At 54.4% G+C, this 20,304-nt stretch overlaps 8 protein-coding genes and 1 non-coding gene across 9 annotated transcripts; 5 read left to right on the top strand and 4 right to left on the bottom strand.

Annotated features, from left to right (window-relative positions):
* Window positions 1–13: 13 nt before the first annotated feature.
* Window positions 14–531, bottom strand: CLUP02_17703 (uncharacterized protein; the record flags this gene model as incomplete). The annotated part of the gene is made up of 5 exons (XM_049296609.1): window positions 14–77; window positions 154–201; window positions 264–304; window positions 358–437; window positions 522–531. 5 exons carry the CDS (start codon window positions 529–531, stop codon window positions 14–16), a joined length of 243 nt encoding a protein of 80 aa, XP_049137833.1.
* On the top strand, window positions 435–518 carry CLUP02_tRNA339. Its single transcript has one exon. It is a non-coding gene; the product is annotated as a tRNA-Gln (tRNA).
* Window positions 532–1,132: 601 nt separating the features above from the next.
* CLUP02_17702 (uncharacterized protein) lies at window positions 1,133–2,170 on the top strand (the record flags this gene model as incomplete). Its single annotated transcript, XM_049296608.1, has 1 exon — window positions 1,133–2,170. One exon carries the CDS (start codon window positions 1,133–1,135, stop codon window positions 2,168–2,170), a length of 1,038 nt encoding a protein of 345 aa, XP_049137832.1.
* A 299-nt stretch (window positions 2,171–2,469) lies between these two features.
* Window positions 2,470–3,164, bottom strand: CLUP02_17701 (GMF family protein; the record flags this gene model as incomplete). The annotated part of the gene is made up of 4 exons (XM_049296607.1): window positions 2,470–2,658; window positions 2,741–2,874; window positions 2,980–3,082; window positions 3,162–3,164. The coding sequence occupies 4 exons, from the start codon at window positions 3,162–3,164 to the stop codon at window positions 2,470–2,472; spliced, it is 429 nt and encodes a 142-aa protein (XP_049137831.1).
* Window positions 3,165–4,347: 1,183 nt separating this feature from the next.
* Window positions 4,348–5,845, top strand: CLUP02_17700 (molybdenum cofactor synthesis domain-containing protein; the record flags this gene model as incomplete). Its single annotated transcript, XM_049296606.1, has 8 exons — window positions 4,348–4,548; window positions 4,627–4,635; window positions 4,722–4,766; window positions 4,825–4,919; window positions 4,977–4,994; window positions 5,057–5,349; window positions 5,406–5,622; window positions 5,728–5,845. The coding sequence occupies 8 exons, from the start codon at window positions 4,348–4,350 to the stop codon at window positions 5,843–5,845; spliced, it is 996 nt and encodes a 331-aa protein (XP_049137830.1).
* A 642-nt stretch (window positions 5,846–6,487) lies between these two features.
* On the top strand, window positions 6,488–8,224 carry CLUP02_17699 (uncharacterized protein; the record flags this gene model as incomplete). Its single annotated transcript, XM_049296605.1, has 7 exons — window positions 6,488–6,516; window positions 6,569–6,760; window positions 6,829–7,042; window positions 7,165–7,243; window positions 7,302–7,435; window positions 7,491–7,576; window positions 7,642–8,224. The coding sequence occupies 7 exons, from the start codon at window positions 6,488–6,490 to the stop codon at window positions 8,222–8,224; spliced, it is 1,317 nt and encodes a 438-aa protein (XP_049137829.1).
* A 4,268-nt stretch (window positions 8,225–12,492) lies between these two features.
* Window positions 12,493–13,071, bottom strand: CLUP02_17698 (uncharacterized protein; the record flags this gene model as incomplete). The annotated part of the gene is made up of 1 exon (XM_049296604.1): window positions 12,493–13,071. One exon carries the CDS (start codon window positions 13,069–13,071, stop codon window positions 12,493–12,495), a length of 579 nt encoding a protein of 192 aa, XP_049137828.1.
* A 524-nt stretch (window positions 13,072–13,595) lies between these two features.
* On the top strand, window positions 13,596–14,586 carry CLUP02_17697 (Ras family protein; the record flags this gene model as incomplete). The annotated part of the gene is made up of 4 exons (XM_049296603.1): window positions 13,596–13,607; window positions 13,742–13,856; window positions 13,950–14,225; window positions 14,345–14,586. 4 exons carry the CDS (start codon window positions 13,596–13,598, stop codon window positions 14,584–14,586), a joined length of 645 nt encoding a protein of 214 aa, XP_049137827.1.
* A 1,565-nt stretch (window positions 14,587–16,151) lies between these two features.
* On the bottom strand, window positions 16,152–19,415 carry CLUP02_17696 (uncharacterized protein; the record flags this gene model as incomplete). Its single annotated transcript, XM_049296602.1, has 2 exons — window positions 16,152–17,874; window positions 18,151–19,415. The coding sequence occupies 2 exons, from the start codon at window positions 19,413–19,415 to the stop codon at window positions 16,152–16,154; spliced, it is 2,988 nt and encodes a 995-aa protein (XP_049137826.1).
* Between the last annotated feature and the right edge of the window lie 889 nt (window positions 19,416–20,304).

Raw genomic sequence — 20,304 nt, 5'->3', positions numbered from 1 at the left:
GGTATCTTTTATTCTAGAGACTGAAAGAAACTGACAATAATGCCGTCAATGGAAGTTTGTGGTGACTCAAAGTGAGGCTTGAATGGAAAAGAAAAAAAGAAGAAGGGCGTGGGCCGATTGTATTCTAGGAGGGCGGAATGGACTAAGACTTACCTCCGAGGGGTGGTCTCTTGCCCGTCGGATCTGATAAAGTCGGGCTGGCTGTAGAAATTTTGTGAGGGGCATAGCGGGGTGATTGGCACCCGATAAGATCTGCCCCTCACTAGAAAAGGGAACCCTGCAGCCCCGTCCACAGCTGCATTTCCTGCAAAACACAGGCACTTCAGCTGAGAGGGCCTTCGCCGTACGTAATGCTACGGGCCTTGCAGCCCAAAGCGGCTTCATCCATAGGCTGTCGTCTTCGTGATGTTCTTCAGAAGCCAGTAGCTCTGATTGGTCTATTAGTCTAGTTGGTTAGGACGTCGGATTCTGATTCTCAGAACCTTCCGTAGGCCCAGGTTCGAATCCTGGATGGACCTCACCTTTTGCCATTGTCACCTAGGATGTGTTTCTGTATCACTGGATGTTTGTAACGACTTTTTGTTAATAATCTGTGTCCTTTTGGTTTCGATCTAAAGCAGCTGTCAAGTCCTGCAAAGCTTAACTTTTGGTTACATCAGCAAAGTTAGTGTTGAAGAGTGACTCTATCTATTAAGTGGGGTTGCAACCGCGGCGAACTTCCAGGGCGGCATTGCCACCACTCACAGCAACTCATTTTGTCAACCGCTCTTCATCTTAGATATTTACCTTATACTTCTACCTTCGTACGATCCACAGTGAACTCTGGCTTCTCCAAGCAGCAAACGAACTGAAACTCACTTGTCAGTATTCCCCGTATAAGTCTTCAACTTGTGACGAGTTCGATCTTGACTGTCGCCATAGAACCGCTTTGCAATCCGGCTTATCAATCAACTTCACATCACTTGGCCTCACCCCATCGCCGGTGCCGGACCTAAAGACACCTCATCCATCTCATTTACACGCCTTCAACTTTCACCATAACCGATAGGATCTGACCGCACATCACTCGCAATCCTCCCCGGCCCTCCAAACACCACTCATCTCACGAGCAAACCACAGCGCGCACACAAAGATGGCCCCCTCCCTGGAGGCGGACCCCGACTCAGCGGTCCAAGACGTCCTCGCCAACCCCCTCAAACAGAAACCCTCCCTCGTCGCTCCAGAACCAGAACACTGCCCGGGACCAGAATCCGCCGCCGCCGGCACAGCAGACTCCTGCGCCGGCTGCCCCAACAAGGAAATCTGCGCCGCCACCGCCGTAAAGGACCCGGACCCGGACATACCCATCATCGCCTCCCGCCTCTCCGGCATCGCCCACAAGATCCTCGTCCTCTCGGGCAAAGGCGGCGTCGGCAAGTCCACCTTCACCACCCTCCTCGCCCACGCCTTCGCCACGAACCCCGACAGCGCCGTCGGCGTCATGGACACGGACATCTGCGGGCCCTCGATCCCCAAGATGCTCGGCGTCGAGGCCGAGACGATCCACGTCTCCGGCGCGGGCTGGTCGCCCGTCTGGGTCCTCGACAATTTGGGGGTCATGTCCATCCAGTTCATGCTGCCCGACCGCGACGCCGCCATCATCTGGCGCGGCGCCAAGAAGAACGGCCTCATCAAGCAGTTCCTCAAGGACGTCGAGTGGGGGCCCCTCGACTTCCTCCTCGTCGACACGCCCCCCGGGACCTCGGACGAGCACCTCAGCGTGAACACGTTCCTCCGCGACAGCGGCATCGACGGCGCCGTCGTCGTCACCACGCCGCAGGAGGTCTCCCTCCTCGACGTCCGCAAGGAGATTGACTTTTGCCGGAAAGCGGGCATCCGCGTTCTCGGCCTCGCGGAGAACATGGCGGGCTTCGTGTGCCCCAAGTGCACGAACCAGAGCGAGATCTTCCGCGCGACGACGGGCGGCGGGCGGGCGCTGGCCGAGGAGATGGGGGTGCCGTTTTTGGGGAGCGTGCCGCTGGACCCGCGGATCGGGATGGCGTGCGACTATGGCGAGAGCTTCTTTGATAGTTTCCCTGATAGTCCTGCGTGTTTGGCGTTTAAGGAGGTGGTGAGGAATGTGAGCAAGGAGATGGGGCTGAATGAGAAGGATGTGTTGCCCGAGGGTTAGATGGGAGAGGAGGGGGCTCGATATTGCTCTCCTGATCACGATTTAGACGCTACTTAACGAAACAAAAATAACAAAAGATATCCATCAGCATATTGGGAAGAAGCTGTATCGGCAAAGCACTTGTATTATGTACGCGAAACGCTGCATACTACCGTCCTGTTCTTCATCATGAACGGGGCCAAGCCTGTGGTCCCCTCTCCTTCGACTGTCTATGTAGATGCTCACTCCCCGCCTTGCAAATGTTCATGCCTCACATCATCTCTTTTCTTTTCCTTTTCTCCAAACTCATATTGCTTCTTTTACTCAGCGCCCAACTTCTCCGGTATCTCCTCCAGATCCTCAGCCTCTCGGATATCAATCACGCGAATGACCTCGCTCGTATTCCGCATCAGCTCCTTGGCGCCGGCGTAGAGCATCCGTATCTCGCTGTTGCAGGTGGTAGGAAGGTAGTAAATCAGGACGTACGGGACCGACAAGCGGCCGGAGGCCTGCAGGGAAAGGCAAAAGTCATCAGCCATCAGGTTTCCCCTTTCTCCTCGTCATGGATGTCTCAATGAATCCTGAACATACCAGTGTAAGCGGGTAGCTCAGCAGAATGAAGCGCGGGCTATGGTCTGGGAGGTCGTCGCTAATCTCCTCGAGGGATTTGTACACGACCTTGTCGTCGTCTTGCTTGATCTCGTGCGTGTTCTTATCAATGTAGTCTATCAAAGTAGCATAAAGTCAGCATCTAGGATATACACTTCATTGGTCCGGCGCGCAAGGTATCCCGTCAGGGCTAGTGTTTGACATAAACGAGACATACATACAAATGACAGCTTGAGCACTGCTAGACCGCGAGGTCCCGAGGCGGAACTTGCGCAGGTGGTCCTTTGTCTCCTGGGAGAAGGTGTAGAGCCGCGATTCGGAGGCCTAGTGGTGCAAATACAGCCAGTCAGTCTGGATATTCTAGTGACAGTTGCGCTTGCGACTGGAAAGCTTGCTTACGCACCATGGCTGGTCTTCGAGGAGGGGTTGGCCAGGGAGGAGCACTTTCAAGTCTCGTTCGAGATATGCAGCGAAGGAAAGCGAGCAACGAAGTTCTCGAAAGCCCGGAGGATCGAAAAGCTGCCGTTTACAATACTGTTACGATATCCCCAAGGGTCCTTGAGGTTTATTTGGTAAGGTAGGGTAGCTTTCGTTGTCGCAAGCACTATACACTAGAAACCGTCAGGCCGAAAGTCAAGCCACCCCTCCCCCGCCTCCGACGGAGTTGAGACCAGCGCAACGAAAGCCCCGCGCGCGCCATCTGGGTGGGGCCCCACCGAAGTGACCTCACACGTCCTCCCGCCGGACGGGAGCTTTCAAGTCGTCCAGTCCTTCCGATTATTTGCCGATGTAAGCAATGCTCTTTTTGTATACCTAAATACCTAAGGAACCTTAACTTGGGTCGTTCAGATATAGCATGTCCATTTTTTTAGCTGGTGATACTATCTCTGTAGGTTTCTTCCTATACTGCTATATGAGGGATCTCTGGAAGTAATCAAGTCGTTGACTGTCCAACTGATTGACAGAACGCGGAAATATGTCAACAGAAAAGATCAAGCATCTTGCAGTAAGAGCTGGGAGTGGGATAAATGTCTGGGATTTACCTATGTCTCTGATTGATCATCTCAAAGATCAATAGAAACAGCCCAATGGATAAGAACCAGTCACAGCAGTCGCGGCAGTCTTCTAGAACCCATTCATCCTACCGATAATGAGAGCAAACAGTCACGTGATCTCATACACCGCAGGACCGTCCTCCGCTCACCCCGAGCCGGAGCTCGGAGCCTCCAAAAGAGCTCCCGCATCTCAACACTTGATTCGTGCTTTCTGACGCCTTACTCTCGATTCCGCTCTCCTCCTCCTCCTCCTGCCCCGGCCCGTACCCAAAGAGAGACCCTGCATCGCTCTGTTCCGCCCACTCTAATCAGCTCATGGCCCCATTGCCGTAAACCTTCCCGTTTGTCGTGACCTTTCCTCTCCTTTTACCGAAACCTTCGATTTCTTCCCAACATATGACATCATCGATTTTTGTGAGACGAAAACCCATCGGTTCGAGATAAGTTGCGTAAACAGAGTTGAGGTGCACACACACACACACTTGCACCTCATTCCGTATTTACACAACACTTCACGTCGGGTATTGTTTTCTCATGTTCGCGCGACTCACCCAGCTGTCTCGGCATCTCCCCTCGGCCCAATCGATAACACAAGCCGTCAAGCCCGCCGCTTTCCCAGCCTCTTCCGGCATCGCCCGCAACAGCAGAATCATGGTTTCGGCAGACGAGCGCAACACCCGCACGATTCACACGGCGGCGTGTCTTATTATCGGAGATGAAGTCCTCGGTGGAAAGGTGAGCGAGTCTCAACGACGAACTTAGCCAGTGGTATGTAGATCCAATGAATGGCTAACATTTCATCGTAACCCATAGACAGTTGATGTGAGTAAATGGCACCTAGGAAAACAAGCCAAGTTGGACTGCCGAGCAGTCTTATGATGACTACTCGTATTGACTAATCATCATAGACCAACTCGGCTTACATGGCCAAGTGGTGCTTTTCTTTGGGCATTGTGAGTTATTCAACATGTATTGAGTGCTTCATAGGAGTGTGGCTGATCCCGAAGGCAGAACTTGAAGAGAGTCGAAGTCATTGAAGACGATGAGAGCGAAATCGTCGAAGCCGTCAGGCGCATGAGCGATCGTTACGACTTTGTGGTAACCAGGTGCGCCCCCTCAAAATCTCAATGACACCAAGGCCCCAGCTAACATGATATTCTCAGCGGCGGAATCGGTCCAACGTAAGAAACGTGGAATCCGACCCTTGACGTGAAACTGGATGGTTGACTAGGTAATTTCACAGACACGACGACATCACATACCAGTCAATAGCAAAGGCCTTTGACCTGCCCCTCGTCCTGAACCAGGAAGCCTTCGAAAAGATGAAGAAGCTCTCCAAGCCGCACCCGGGCCAGCCAAACTTCGACTGGGACGTCGACTCGCCCGCCCTGCAGGCGAAGCTGCGCATGGTCATCCTCCCCACCGACGAGAAGCGCGACCCCAAGAAGCAGTTCGTCTTCCCCCACGAGGACCTCTGGGTGCCCGTCAACGTCGTCAACGGCAACATTCACATCTTGCCGGGCGTCCCGCGACTTTGTAGGTTCCGTCTTTCTGCCCGGATATGGTTCTGATCTAACATTGCTGGGAAACAGTTGAGAAGCTCCTCGACGGGCTGAAGCCAGGCATCGTGCCCCGGCTCACCGATCCTGAGGGCAAGGGCCTCTGCCGCGTGCTCATTTCTACTCCGCTCCCGGAGAGCGCCGTCGCCGGCTACCTGACGCAACTCGCGGCCAAGGTCGAGCCCAAGGGCGTCAAGGTCGGCAGCTATCCCCGGTGGGGCCAGAACGGCACCGTGACGTTGGTTGGAAGGTAAGTCATCAAACTGCGCAGAAACGTGCTCGCAGATCATAGCTGTGGACATCTCCAACATCAAAGTTCAACTTCGGATGGCTGACTTTTTTTTTCCGGCTACAGGGACCAGGCTTACATCGAGAGCATCGTGGCCGAGGTTGTCCAGGGTGTCGAAGGAAAGCGTGTAAACGCGGAGGGTGAGGATGATACCCAGGGCGAAGCAGGGAAAGATCTCGAATAATGTCAGCAAAACCTAAATCTCAAATCAGATAGGAATCAACCCCCACGATCCCAAAGGAAGTGGCTCCGTTGCGGCAATAACAATCTTGTTCGGGATATCCGATTGTAACTCTATCATCTGGAGTATAAAGTGTTTGCGGATCAATTCTAGGATGGTGTGCTTTCCAATACTGGAGCAGCCAACAGCGATTTGACCACCGTGAGATCGGTTTTCTGTGAAAAGTATTCAACCGTCCCAATATCTTTTCAATGGGATCAGCTGTCAACCTGCCAACATCATCCGCCAGCTATGAATGATGTGTTTGAGCTGTCGAACAAACTCTTCAAGAGACTTCACGATCTGACTTGTGGAGAGGCGGAGACCGCACTCGGGCACGTGGTGGAGCCCTTTCAATGGGCCACAATTTGTGACTATGGCAGAGCTCTCAGTAGAGATATCGCACGAATCCTACATGGCCTGATTCGCAGACACACACAAATCGTTGCGTGTGCATAATCAATCCCATCACTTCAGCCGCGAGCCTGCGACCAACAGCCAACCCGCGATGCGAGGCGAATGCAGCTAGAGAGTATTCGTGAATTGCAGGCATCCTAACTCGAATAAACCAAGAGATCGTTGTTGGACCCATGTCGGACGGAGACGATGGCGGATTGCGCTGCTGCAGGCCAGGGGTGGATCGAAATGATCCTCCAGGGCTTCTAGAATGACAAGCTTCTGCTGCAGCTGTTCAACACACCACGGGCCTGCAGTTCTCGGATTGCTAATTACTGCGTATGATGGCGGCCCGCGAGCGAGATATGCCAGCACGGTTACCTACCGATTGGAGACTGGCTCCGTTTCGCCAGGAGATGAGCTGTGGATTGGGGCCCCGGTGCTATCTCTGACGGTGACAACGTTTGGCTACACCTCCGTCTCGTGACGGCACAATGGGGCCGTCGCTCGCGGATCCTTATCGACGACGATGACTCTTCCCCATGGCTGAGGAAACCTCTTGAGACTCCCAGCAACCACTTCGGCCACGCTATGCCTGTTGCATCGAGTCAGCCGAATGTCAAGACTCGAAAATCGATGGAAGGTCAGTTCATGCTCCACAAAAGCATGTCTGCGACTACAACCCAGTCGTCGCATTGTCGCCCTCCGGACATGGATTTGCCATCCATTAAGTGGCCTGTCCGGAACTTCATCCATCCATGTCATGTCGCACTGTGCGACTGACCGAGATTGGGATAGGTTCTCTAAAAATCTCGTGGAAATCAAATCGGTTTGATATGTCCAAGGTGAAGCACGGTCCGAGAAGAGACCAGTGCTGGAGAAGATAGCCTCGCGCGGATGAAAGGACGACACGGGACTATCGCCGCCGCCTCCTGTCTAATGGCCTCATGAAGGCGATAGTGCAAGGTACTCCTGACCAGTGCCGTGCTTATCCGCCGTTCTACCCTGGTGGCCATGCTTGCAGAGGCCAAGCTTCTAGAAACCAACGTGAACCCTCGCTCGCTCGAACTCCTTTTGGACACTGGCAGGACTGGTATGGCGATATGGAAATTTGTGGCTGCGCCTAAACCTGGGGTATTGGCAGCCTGCTATCCTGGGGTATCCCCAATGTGGATTAGATACTGATGTTGATGGCCACCGAGCATCTCTCCAGTTGTTTGAGCAGGTATGCGCCGTGGAAAGAATATTGTTCGAAGCCCTTCAGCGTGCGATAATGGCGGCTTCCACCAGCAGATCAAAGTGACATGACTTGCATCTTTGCTTCGGCAAGTGGCTGTACATCCAACAGCCCAGACTTCAGAAAGCCAGAATCCAAAGATGCAGAGAAACATGGCCCGAGAACACCCCAGCTGCCTCCACTTGAAGGCATGGAAACACGCGGAGGGACGAAGTAAAAGCGATCTGAGCGCAATGTCGCCAGAGATCAACCAAGTTGACGGTGGTGTTTGTGGAAAGATGATCGGCGCTGTCTTGCCAAGTTGCTGGTCGGGCCATGCAAGCTCGGGCGGCGCAAGAGCCAGTATGAGTTTGGGCCGGTGCGAATACCGCGACTACTCATGCGCTATGGCCTTGAAGCGTTACCGGTCAACGAATCAAAGCTGCCTCGCGCCAGAGCCACCAGTCGCTACAGCCTACCAAGCACTGCCAGGGGAAGGATTCTCTGTCTCTCGATCATCAAGGAGTATGTCGTGGACTGGTCGCTCTCTGTGCGTTGCATGGTCAAGACTCGTGAGATCTGACGTGGGCCACGCAACGTGCCTGGCGGTTGTCTGGCTAGAGGAGGAGTCAAGTCAAGGCGTTGAGTTATGGCAGAAGCAAGTAAGCCAAAGTTCAGATGTCAGGGCTAGGCGTCTTGGCTCAAACCCGGGATGGAAGGGATGTAGGTAGAAGCAACATCGTTTCGGTCCGTAGTTTTGGGTGTGGTTGCGGCTAAAGTTTAGTTATATCGATGTCGGATTCCATGGCATTGAGAAGCTTCAGAATGCTTTGGACAGATGCACGCTCGACCCATTCTGTCATAATGACAGAACCTCTCTAGCGACTTTGAAGGCTGGGGTGCAGTAGTCCCAGTTGCGCCGTAGAAACGGGAAGCTTGAGGGGTTCAAATCGAGCGCTGACTGTAGTCTGGCCCCAGTACGGCTTCATTGCTCAAAGTGCTCCGTACGAAGTCGGACAGGGGTGGATCGTAACCATTGGCCCCTCATCTCTTCTTCACTGAGGACGGCGTTCCGTATTCAACAAACCTTTGCTGCGAGGTGCCGTGCTGAAGTATTGGACGTAAAGTTGAGCATGTTGTTCGAGCTGGCTGAACGATACTGATCAGGACAGTTGACTCATTGAGCTCTGATGTCTGCAAGTGTGGCGCAAATCCTCTCAGTACGTAAGATACGATCATGATCTGTTGGTCTGTTTCGACGAAAGATCTTTGATGAACGTGATTCCCCTCGCGCTCCTGTTTGAGTTCTCGGGTGTCACCATTACCGCGAGGTGGTCGTCTCTCTCGGTCTACGTTGGCAAGGGTTTAACTGCAGTAGTACTGCGTAGTCTGGCACCTGGTAAATGCGCGTGTACCGTTGTACGTGGATCTGCAATGGCTTGCTGAAGCAAAGCCGCATGAGGTGGGCCTTTGTATCCGTTGACTATGGCTGCGTTCAACCCCTGGCAGGCATACGTACATCGTGGTGGCAAGGGGTTCACAACGTCGGTTGAGAATTGCCGGATTGTGACATGGTGTCCAGCACGTTTTCCCAGGGTCCTGTATCTCGACAACATGTCCATATGCGTATGAAGTGATCAGCGTCGGCTGGTAACTTCAGACGATGTCGTGTAAGCTCAGGTGAGAACAGCCAAGATGCCATTCTACATTCCAGCGCGTCGTCCCTTACTGCTGTCATGCATAGGTGAGGGCGTCTTTGATGGATATCTTGGGGTGACGGGTGCGGTGGAAGGGAGCATGTGCTGGGAACTCTCACGGATTCTCCGTGACCTCCGGGCCGAAGTTTAGTTTGGAATGGGATTTGTGCAAGTTGAGCTGAGCCAGCCTTTGCGCCACGAACTGGCATAGAGATTGATCGAGCGCTATCAGGCTGCTAGACTATACATGTGCGGAGCAACATGATCGTTCTTTCAAGAGCGGGCTATACGACGAAGATTCACGTGGACGTGGAGACCCCGAAGAGGCTCAAGTCGGCGCGAGGCGCTGCCGCAAACAGACAGGCTCGTAATTACCTAGTGGAGAGAGTTTAGGAGGCGGCGACTTCGCTTTTGTCGCGTATGCTCAGCGCCTGGGTCATGGTGAGGCGTCGGAGACTGCAGCCTGCAGGCAGCTCACCAACTGTTGTTGCATTGGATGGGCAGTCTTTTGAAAGGTGTTGAATAAGGTTTGGGTGCTAGCAAGTGAAAGAGGTTATTCGCAGATATTCGGGTGATGTTGGACAACGGGAACCGTAACAAAATGGAATAAATGTACGTATCTGGATGTTGACCACTAATTATCAGCTGGCTCGATGGATCTCATTCAACCTCGGATCAGCAAAGAAGGTCGTCCGAGTCGGGTTCTAGACCGCAAAACCAGTATCGTACGCAGGTAAAGTGAGGGAAGGCCTCTCTGTAAGGTTGTGTAAAGTGCAGAGTCTATCAAGCGGATACGGAATACGGAGGGCGTAAGAGGTGCAAGGCTGGAGTCATGGCATTGCACCTGCCGTCCAACATACGAATCCTCCCATCCTTCGTACCTGCCTGGTGTCGTAAGAATTCGTACAGTGCGGAGTCAAACAGTAAAACATCAGGAAGCCCACGTGGTCAAAGCTCTCTGCTCGCTGGAAGGAAGGAACCACTCACGCCTCGCCCTCTTTAACTACATACGGCCTCGTCTCCAAGGAAGCTCACTTTGAAGCTCATTTCAGATATGACGACGAGACGGGACGGAACGGAGACATCACAACTTGAACGCATCCCATGTTGACCATGGACTGAAGGATACGCATCAACTTCTTGTCACCAGACGCATGGCTAGGGGTCGTTCCAAAGTGATAGATTGTCTTGAAATGTGTGAGTGCATTGGTAAGACCTAGGTGTATGTCTTGGTCCTACGCGTCACCATCGGCCGCAGCAAGCCGCGGACACAGTCGATTTGAGCATCTTGACAATTCTTGGATGAGGTCTCTTTCCTGTTCATCTATCTTATTGAGGGTAAGACTGTAGCAGGCTTCCCGCCATATGGCAAGGCAGAGCGCGTAACGGTGACAAGGAGTCTAATCGCTAAGGACCAAACCCATACTGCGTACAATGGTACACGGGTATGTAAGGAGGTAGACTCTACTATAACCTATCCTGCCGTGTTCTGCGCCGTATTATTACTGTAATCAGAAGTGTGGAGCTGTCGAACCGCAAGATGCGATACGTCCTCTCACATCGGGCTTTCTGCTCTGATGAGGTGACCGAACAACCGGGGCTTATATCCGGACATTGTATTAGGCAATACGACATGGCACCACAACGGGAGCGGTGAAGAGACCGATGATTGCGTACCTCATTCGTTCAGAGCAATCCATGCTCTTATTGACTCGGAGAGGTTGGACTGCACTCATTTCTGACAACAAAAAGATATTTGTCTGCTGGTTTCCCATCTAGCTTTTTTCGTGGAGACGGTGACTGAAGTATTTCCTGAATGCGATCTTGATAGATTACATAAGGAAAAGAAAACTTCGAGCTTGACGCTTAAGTGCATCTCTACCCCACCTTTCCCTCTGGTTCTTGCCCCTGTCAGCACTTGGGAATTGCCGCTGGGGGGGTCACTCACTCGCATTTGCAGCTGTTCCTTCCTTTCCCCTGTCTGATAGATACGCAGTACGTACCGTTTCCTCCTGGTGCCTGAGGTGGGACCCCCCATCTCGCTCCCACTCGCTTCCCACAGTTCCACTCTCGCTCGCACGAACCATACACGACGCCACCCCTCTTTTTTCTTTCCCTTTGGTCCACTCACCAATTTATTCCATCGTTTCTGCGCGTCTTCTCCCCCCTTGCGCTCCATCAATGGTCCTCCCACCCTCGGCCGCTTTGCTGCTTTGTGGGCATCTGCAGGCGTCTGCACCAGGCCTCTTTTTTATGGTTCCAAGGGACCCCCCTGCTGCATTAAACGCTACTGCACCAGAAGGTCGCCGCGATAAACTCCCACTTGCAAGTCTCTCTTTCCCATCCCCGGTCAAATCTCACCTTCACTCGAGCCCTCGGTATCGTCTAATTTTTCTGTCAATTCCCTTTGTCTGATGGGATTGTTCACCTTTGCCGCTGTTTCCATACCCAGCGCAGTGCGACCAATGGAGGCATGTATTGAATAGTATCACTATCAACTCTCATTGCGACCCCAGGTTCTTGTGAATGATTTGTATTGATCTTCTCCTATCCTTCCAGATGGGCCCCATAGAATCATTCAAATGATTGGTAATGGGAGGCGCCTCGCTCGCAAACAGCGCTTCCACGTCGTTATCGATCTGCTTCCACCTGGCCCGACATGAGCTTCGTGTATCCGTAGCGCACGTCGCGTACCTCAAAGTTCGCACAAGGCATGGGCGGACGGAGGCAGTGTGAGCGACGTTGGTGAGGGTGTGTGCCTGTGCCTTCTTCGATCCAAGTCTTCCAGGTCGTCGTCAAATCATAGACCCAGCGCTAAACCCCAAACTGGTGCCAGCCAACCGTTCTTGTCCACTGCGGAATAGAGGGGTGACGAACCAGACACAAGATATCGAGATGTCTTGGCTTACCTTAGATACATGGCATTGTCGACCGCGCGATCTCATCGAAAGAGCGCCTGGTGTGACAGAAGCCGCGCGCATTGGGTCCCTCGTCTCATGAGAGGGGGGGGTACACTTGGAAAGAGTCTAAGAGACGAAGAACAAGTGCGTGACGGACGGCAAAAAAGGACCTGGCTAGACCTGGTGGCACGCCCGTGTCGACTTGGCCGGGCACGGCAGACGAGACAAGGCCGGCGGAGGCAAGATGGGCAAGCAGTCCTGGTGTTCCGTACCTTGCTGTGAGCCTCGAAGTGACCAAAGCAGACGGAACCAGACGTGCTCACTGCTTAGGACTGAGAGGGATGGAATGGAATCTTTACAACCACACCCTGGCCAACCCAAGCCAGGCTTCACCTCGTTCTCTCACTCACTTCTCACCTCTCCCGTCACCTCTAATTCCGTCCCAATGTGTGAAAGAGACTGAGAGATGAAGAGAGAGTGTGTGGCATGCCCCCTCCCCCAGTGCGATGAAAGAGGCACTTTACTGTCTGCCCTAAAGTTACGTACCGTTTCTGGACGAAGGTGGATGAACGGATACAGCACCTTCCCTGCCCTGCTCGTCTGGCAGTGGGAGAATGGAGGTGAGTGTGGAAGGAGCCCAGAGGGAAGAGGGAAAAAAAAAAAAAAAAAGGCAAGGCGCGGGAAAGAGCGAAGGGGAGCTGGGAGGGAGTGGACACGAGAAGGCAGGGACGGCAGGGAAGGCCGATGTAAGGAAAGATACAGTGTGTGGAGTGAGTGGGTGTACTGCGATTTCCGCTGTGCAGCAGCTGCAAGAGCAGGTACCCCGGTATGCTTAATCAGTACCTCAGCTTCGTACCTTACCTTCCGTACCTTCCCTTCCTCCTGTCTACCTAAGCACCTAGGTAGGAACCTTAGCAGGAGAACAGAGCAGAGAGCAGAGCAGGAGCACACACACGCACCCGCACCTGCCCCAGCACACATACCTAGCACCCAGCAGCAGCGCCAGGAGGCAGGAGCAGAGGCAAGGTGCAGGCAGGTCCTTCCTTCCCTACTACTGGACCGACCCGTTCCCCCATCTCCACATTTTGCCAAAAAGCCCCCCCTTAGCAACAACGAAACACCACCCCATTTGTGCCCATTCTCTCATTCTCCTTCTCGAAAGACTGTCTGCTGTCAGTCCCGGATTTCTGCCATCTACTTCGTCGTTTCACCTTTAAACTTCGCAATCCGGCCTGTGCCGTACCAGATCCAGATTTCCACCCGTCGTTTCGCTCGCTGTCAAACCACTCCTTTCAATCCCACCCTCACGCTCGCGCACCTCGCCAAAATCAACCTCGCTGAGCCCTTTCCGAATCCGTCGAGACGCCAATCGCCCGGCTGCTCCTGACTGTTTCCCGGATCTCGCCCGTATCTTCACCTCAACAGCAGTTGCTTCAAGCCATCAACATTGCGCGCGAACAAGACCTGTCGAGATTTACCATCAATCAACACATCATCACAGCACAATGGCGTCCAAGGTTCGTCGTCTCCCTCGCCTTCGCTCTCGTCCTCGTCCTCGTCCTCGCATCGTCGCGCGGCGTTCCACCCTTCGATCCTTGTCTCGTCTCCGTCGCTTCCATGAACGCATTGCTGACCCGTCATTCATTCGCAGTTCTTGAGAGAGTACAAGCTGGTCGTCGTCGGTGGCGGTGGTGTCGGTAAATCTTGCTTGACCATTCAATTGATCCAGAGCCATTTCGTCGACGAGTATGACCCAACGATTGAAGGTACGCTGCCTCGATAATAATCAAATTTCCTACTGCTGGTCGATGCGACCGCGAATCAATCGCTCAAATTAACCTGGTTCTTCTCAACTACAGATTCCTACCGCAAGCAGTGCGTTATTGACGAGGAAGTTGCCCTGCTCGATGTTCTCGACACCGCCGGTCAGGAAGAGTACTCCGCCATGCGCGAGCAGTACATGAGAACGGGAGAGGGATTCCTGCTCGTCTACTCCATCACCTCGCGCCAGAGCTTCGAAGAAATCACCACATTCCAGCAGCAGATTCTGAGAGTCAAGGACAAGGACTACTTCCCCATGGTTGTCGTCGGCAATAAGTGCGATTTGGAGGGCGAGAGAGAAGTCACACGACAAGGTATGTTTTTTTTTCATTTGCTGCGCCGCATTGCTGCATGATCGTGCCTCCAACATATAGGCCTCTTGTCTGATGGTTGATTTAATCGATTGAATTGATGACTGATACGTTTCTTACAGAGGGAGAGGCTCTTGCCAAGTCATTCGGATGCAAGTTCATCGAGACATCAGCCAAGTCTCGCATCAACGTCGACAAGGCTTTCTATGATATTGTCCGCGAAATCCGTCGATACAACCGAGAGATGCAGGGCTACTCTACCGGCAGCGGTGGCGCCTCTGGCATCAACGGACCCCCGAAGCCCATGGACGTTGAGGGCGGCGAGCAAGAGGCAGGCTGCTGCTCCAAGTGCGTAATAATGTGAGCAGTCTTTTTTCGACTTCGACCTGGAGAAAGAGAGAGCGCGCGCACAATGGGGAGAGAGAGCGAGAGAGCAAGAGGGAGGGGTTGTGGCAGACCAAGCGGCTAGAGAGTCGTGAGATACCTTGAGCCTTGACTGGGCTGGTGGATGCCGCTGGTTGTTGCTGAGCGCACGGTTTCTTCCCCGTCTGGACTTTTGAACAGGTCCAAGCAGGCCCAGCAAATGTCGTTTGGAGAAAGACATGTTGACGTGGGGGACCAATGATCAAAATCTTGTTTGTGCTGCATCGGACGGGGAGTCGGGTTCTGACTTGCTGCACTTTTTGGAACTTGTTCTTTTCAGGGCAACTTCATGGACATGGTCATCGCACACGATTGTACGTGGCAGGGGACAAGAGAAGAGAGTCCTTTTCACAAGGCTGTCTGGCAGTATCCTCATCGTGTGGTGCGGCGGCAGAGAAGAATGGGTTGCAGACTGGCTGGTCTGTCAGCCAGAGACTGTTGGCCGCAAGACCTTGTGGAGGGTGGACTCGAGATTCTTTACTACACACACTGGGAGGGCTATTTGAGACCAAACATCGGCTTGTCTCTGTCTCTTCTTTATATCGGTACTCCTTTTTTTCTTTTCATACTGTAATTTCTTCTTTCTTCTGAGACACCGCAAGGTCTTTCTGAGGTCAGAGTCAGTCGCCAAGTCATACAGATTCCCTTTACGTCAGTTCATCTGAGATGTGATATCCTGCCCTCAACGTGATTTTTAACGGTTGAGCTGTAGTTGTGTGAGGATTTGTCTACTCAGGCTTAGCGTTTTTTCGCACTCATGGTTGTTGTTCAAGATGCTACTGCAACGTTTTACGACATGTGATACCTCAAGATGTTGTGGCTGATGATGAAACGAGGTTATCTAGGAACAGGCTAGTCTGCTTGCTCAAGAAACCGAGTGACGGTGAACAGGTGAGCTTGAATGTGGTTATTTGGATTGATGGATCACAAAGAGAAGACAGATCTCTGTCGGTAAGCGTTCCACCTTCCGAATTTCCGATGCCAATGGAATAAGAAACTCCCAATATCTTAGTTCATTGCTAATATGTCACTACATTAGGGCACGAAATCACAACCCGGAGCACATGCAACTTGCTTATGACGTCCCTCAACAAGTTCCCCCTCGCGACTGCAACCCACCACGGAATACATAGCCCGAGGCCCTGAGCCGCCGTTGCCCCATGGGCCATGGCTCCCATCACCTTATTTCACCTTAGACATGCAGATGCGAGTCGCTCAGAAACATCGCAGCCATCCCTCAAGTCTTAACGGTGTGCCTCTACATTCACTCGGCCAACATCTCACGGCTCGGAGCGGAAACGTCAGAATCCGAACATTTTCTTCTTCTCTACATCAAACGAAACACCTGTAGTGCGCCATGTATGCTCCACCGCTACCGTGGTATCGACCCAACCGCATTTCTATCCGAATCCAAAGCCAAATCGGAGCAAGATACCGCCAACCAGTACTCCTCCTTCACTGTACCCAGCTTTCTTCCATGAGACATCCAGGGCCATATTCGCCTAATCAGGCGTCCCATTCTATGTCCTGCATAGGCGCCTGCAGCCACGGCTCCGAGTAGAGGGAAACCGGATGACACCCGCCAATCCACTCCTCGACGCCCGGAACGAGCTCCTTCGGGCCGTTCACGCAGACGATGCCCTCACAATTCAGGCACACGTACAACACATCATCCATTATCCCGTTCTCCGACTCCGCCATGCTCCTGGCGAGATGGCCACCCTGCTTACAAAACAGACACATGTCCGGTCCAAAGTTGGTAATCGCCCACTCGATCACCATGGACACCTGAATCATGAGCCGCTGCGTGAGCTGGTACCGGTGATGCGAGCACAGCCGCCGGCCGAGCAGCTTCCTGGCGCAGAGGCAACCAGTCACGGGGTGCAGCGGGTTCGCGAGCTGACCGTAGGGCATCCTGCCGCCGAACCGCACGTCGGCCTGGCGCGTGTGGGTGCAGCCGCCGCAGGCGTAGTTGCGCATGTTGAGGAACTCCATGCGCGTCAGGGGTTGCGGGCCCTCGAAGAGGTGCTTCTTGGAGGTCAGGTCGCAGCACTCGCAGACGACGTGCGGTTTAGGCTGCGCGGCGGCGTGTTCTAGGTTTTCGCAGTGGGCGCCGTCGGGGACGTGGGCGTTGCAGATGTTACCCGGTGCGCCGGGCTTGACCTCCTCGCAGGGCTGGTTGTCTGGTTGGGCGCCGTTTAGGAGGGAGGCGTCGGGTATGTCGTGGAAGACGTCGTTGGCCGGGCGTTTCCATCGTGCGAGAGCGGCGCGGAGTTGGGGTTCGTAGGGGCCCGGGTTCCATGTTGGCGGTCCTGGTGGTTCGCGGGGCGTTTCGGCCGCGTCTTGGTCTGTGAGTTCGAGGATGACGAGGGCGGGAGGGCCGATGCGGGCGGCGGCGGGGGTTTCGGCTACTTCGGGGGGTTGGAAGTTGCGGAGCTCGATGGGCACGAAGCGGCCGTCTCGGGCTAGTTGGGCCATGAAGTCACAGATTCCGCGGGCGAGATCGGATTGTTCGCGTTGGGGGTCGACTTCGAGCTGTGGGTGAATGAGGACCGGCTGTGCCTCTGTCATTTGGACCAGGTTTTCGGGGTTTATATCGTACCCATTGCCCATCATGTACTGGACATCACCCTGGTTCTGCGCCTGGCCTTCGAACAGAGGTAGTTGGGCGTTTTGGTTTGGGCCGGCTTGGTTGTTGCTTGCGTTGTAGCCGCTTACCCAGTCGGAGAACCCTCCGCCCGTCTGATTTGCCGCGACGGCCGCGTTGTTGTCGCCGTACATCATGTTGTTGTGTTGGTCACGGATGTGGCCTTGGTTGCGGTAGGGGAAGCCCGGGTCGTGGTACGCCATTGGATCGGGCGGTGCGGCGAAACCTTGCTGTCCGGCCGCCGCCATGGGCCGCGGCAGTGGGGCCACGCCGCAGCCGCCGGGCCCGTTGCCGACGACACCTCCGAACTGACGTGGGTTCTGTTGCGCCGCCATGGGAGCATTTCCAACTTTGAGGGGACCAGGACCCGGAGCATTAGCCGGGTTGGCACCGGCAGCGACGGCGGCAGCTGCAACGGCAGCCGCAGCAGCTGCAGGGTCCGTCATAACCGCGTACCTCGGTCTATTTGGCCCGAGGAGATTCTGCTCTAAGCACAACGTCCGATCATCGTCAATACCCTTGGGGCCGTACCCGAGAGCCATGTAATACTCTGGCTGCTCCACGCCATCCGTTCCGTTGCGTCTAACCAATTCCTTGTTCATCACCCACGAATCGCAGTCCGCCGCCGCTCTGTCGTTCACGCACCTATCACACGGCCGCTTCCGATCGCAGCTATACCCCTTCTCACGACACCGCCGGCATCCGTTAAACTTCATACCCTTGCCGTTGGCAGTGCACTTCGTCCATCCAGACCACCCGATCCTCTTCTTATCGATCCAAGGCAGTTGCCGCGACGGGTGCCGGCTCCCGTTCCCGGGCGTCTCGCACACCAGGCCCCACGAGGTACACCGCACGCACGCAAAGTCTTCCTCGTCGGTGAGGGACCGGCACATGGCTTGGTTCGTCGCGCAGTTGGTGCACCGGTGCCTGCCATCTCGGAGCTTGGTCCCCTTGTCGTAGACAATCTTGTCCCCGTCCCCGGGGGCCCACGTGTACGGCGTATCGTATGTGGCCGCCGTCCAGGGGTCCACGCATGGTATGTTCTTCTCGACGCACGACGTGCACTTGTACTCCCTCAGCCGGAAGTCCCGGATCCAGGAACACGGCTTCGTCTTGCCGGGCTGACACCCCTGACACATCTGCCGCCACCACGGCCGCCGACCCGCGGGGACGGTGCCGTCTCCGGGCATAGGCCGGTTCCACATCACCTCCGCCGGCTGATCCACGTCCGGCTTCTCGCCGCTCACCTTCTGCTCGTCGTACACCCGACATAGCGCCTGGTCATTCTTACACGGCGTACACCCAATCTTGACCCGGTCGTCGATATCGCACAGCACGATCCGCCCGCTGCCCTGGTGCGTCTTGCACCGCTCGCAGACGCTCGAGCTCGTCTCGGTGATCGGGTACGACGGCCGGGAATTGGCGAAGCGCTTCTGCCAGTGTTCCCGGCCGAGGACTTTGCAGATGTGGTTCGGGTCGACGAGGGCGCGGTAGCGGGTGCAGCGGTGGCACTCGATCTGGTTGGCGAGGTCGACGTTGCAGCCCTGGTTCTCGTGGGGGCGGGCGCGGCAGTGGTCGCACGTGTTGTCGATGGGGTTGTGCTGGCCGACCTGGGGGGAGTGCGTGATGCGCATGAGGGGCGGTTGCCAGGGGGTTTGCTGGAGTTTGGGTCGTTTTGGTGCTCTTTGTCCTCCGTCTTGGTCTTCCTCGTCGAGGTGTTTGCGGGGCCGCCCGCGCTTTGCTGGCTGGGATGGGCCCGCGGGACGGGGCTGAGCCTGGTCTTGGGGCTGGTATGGATTGGCCCAGCGGAGCGGTTGGTTGTTGTTTCGATGGCTGTTATTCTGGTGGTTGTTAGGGTCCACGAACTGCGCCGGCGGCGGGTTGAAGTTCTGGTTCGGCATCATGTTCGACACCGGTAACGGGGCTTGCTGTTGGCCCATCTGAGGAGGCACCGCATTCGATGGTCCCGCCTGGACAGGCACGTTGAAGCCGTTGTTTGGCAAAGCAGGGATCCGCGGGACGGTATTGTCCCATCCGGGCCCGAAATCACGGTCATGTGGCTGCTGTTGTTGCTGCTCCGGTGGCTGTCGGCTTGAGGAGCCATTGTTTGACCTTGGTGGCATTCTCTTTGGTGAATGAATTTTCTCAAGAAGTTTTGAGCAGCTTTGATCCCAAGTGGGCTCAATTGATGTAAGTCAGCTCGTGAAGATCCGAAGAGAGTGATGTCTGTACTTGAGATGAGGTACGTCTTGCAGAGACTTGTTTCCGGACGAATTGCGAGAGTTTCTACCGAAAATTGTACAATCTCTGTTTCATTTATGTGGATGTGTCTTTGCATTTATTTCTTGTCTTCTGTCTTCCGCGGTATGGCATTATCTGCTATCCCCTCTCTAGTTGAGTACAAAGAAGAGACCCATTCGCAAGTCTCCCTTGCCAGTGAACTTCTTGCAGTCCCTTGCAGTCCCTTGCAGTCCCTTGTTGTTGCCGAGGTAGCTTGAGAATCATTGAGAAGCGCTTTGTGCTAATCTAGGTTCGAATCATTCTTTATCCCCAAATTTCAGTTGTTTCTCTCCATAATTGTTCAAATGGTTGAGACAAATGATGCATTCGGACCAAGAGACTTCTTTGACTCTGCGTCGAGGAACATTCCCTCCCAAAGTCAATTTCCTCCACATCTTCTCTTATGTCGATGGCCCCGCCGTGGATAGTGCATAGATCGGTGGCATCCGTTCTCGTAGATATTCGAGTGTTCGAGCTCATGTAGCCAGTGCTCGGGGTGAACACCAACGTAACATGTGAAGGAAGGAAAGACATGGCCCCAAAGTCGTTCGCAATTCGTAAGGCAACCCATGAGGCGACGATTGGGGGCTGAGCCGATTGCCTAAGACCAATGCAAGCTGCGGTCATATCAAGCCACCCATATCACATGGAAAGGAGCAAGTGCTATCCAATCGGGATGATCAACACTGCAGCGCAGGAGATGTGCTGCAGTTGCCACATGTAAGGTGCGTG

This window comes from Colletotrichum lupini, chromosome 10, assembly GCF_023278565.1.
Source record: "Colletotrichum lupini chromosome 10, complete sequence".
NCBI lineage: Eukaryota > Fungi > Ascomycota > Sordariomycetes > Glomerellales > Glomerellaceae > Colletotrichum > Colletotrichum lupini.
The sequence above is the reverse complement of the archived record's forward strand: the minus strand, read 5'-3'. Positions and strand labels throughout refer to the sequence as shown.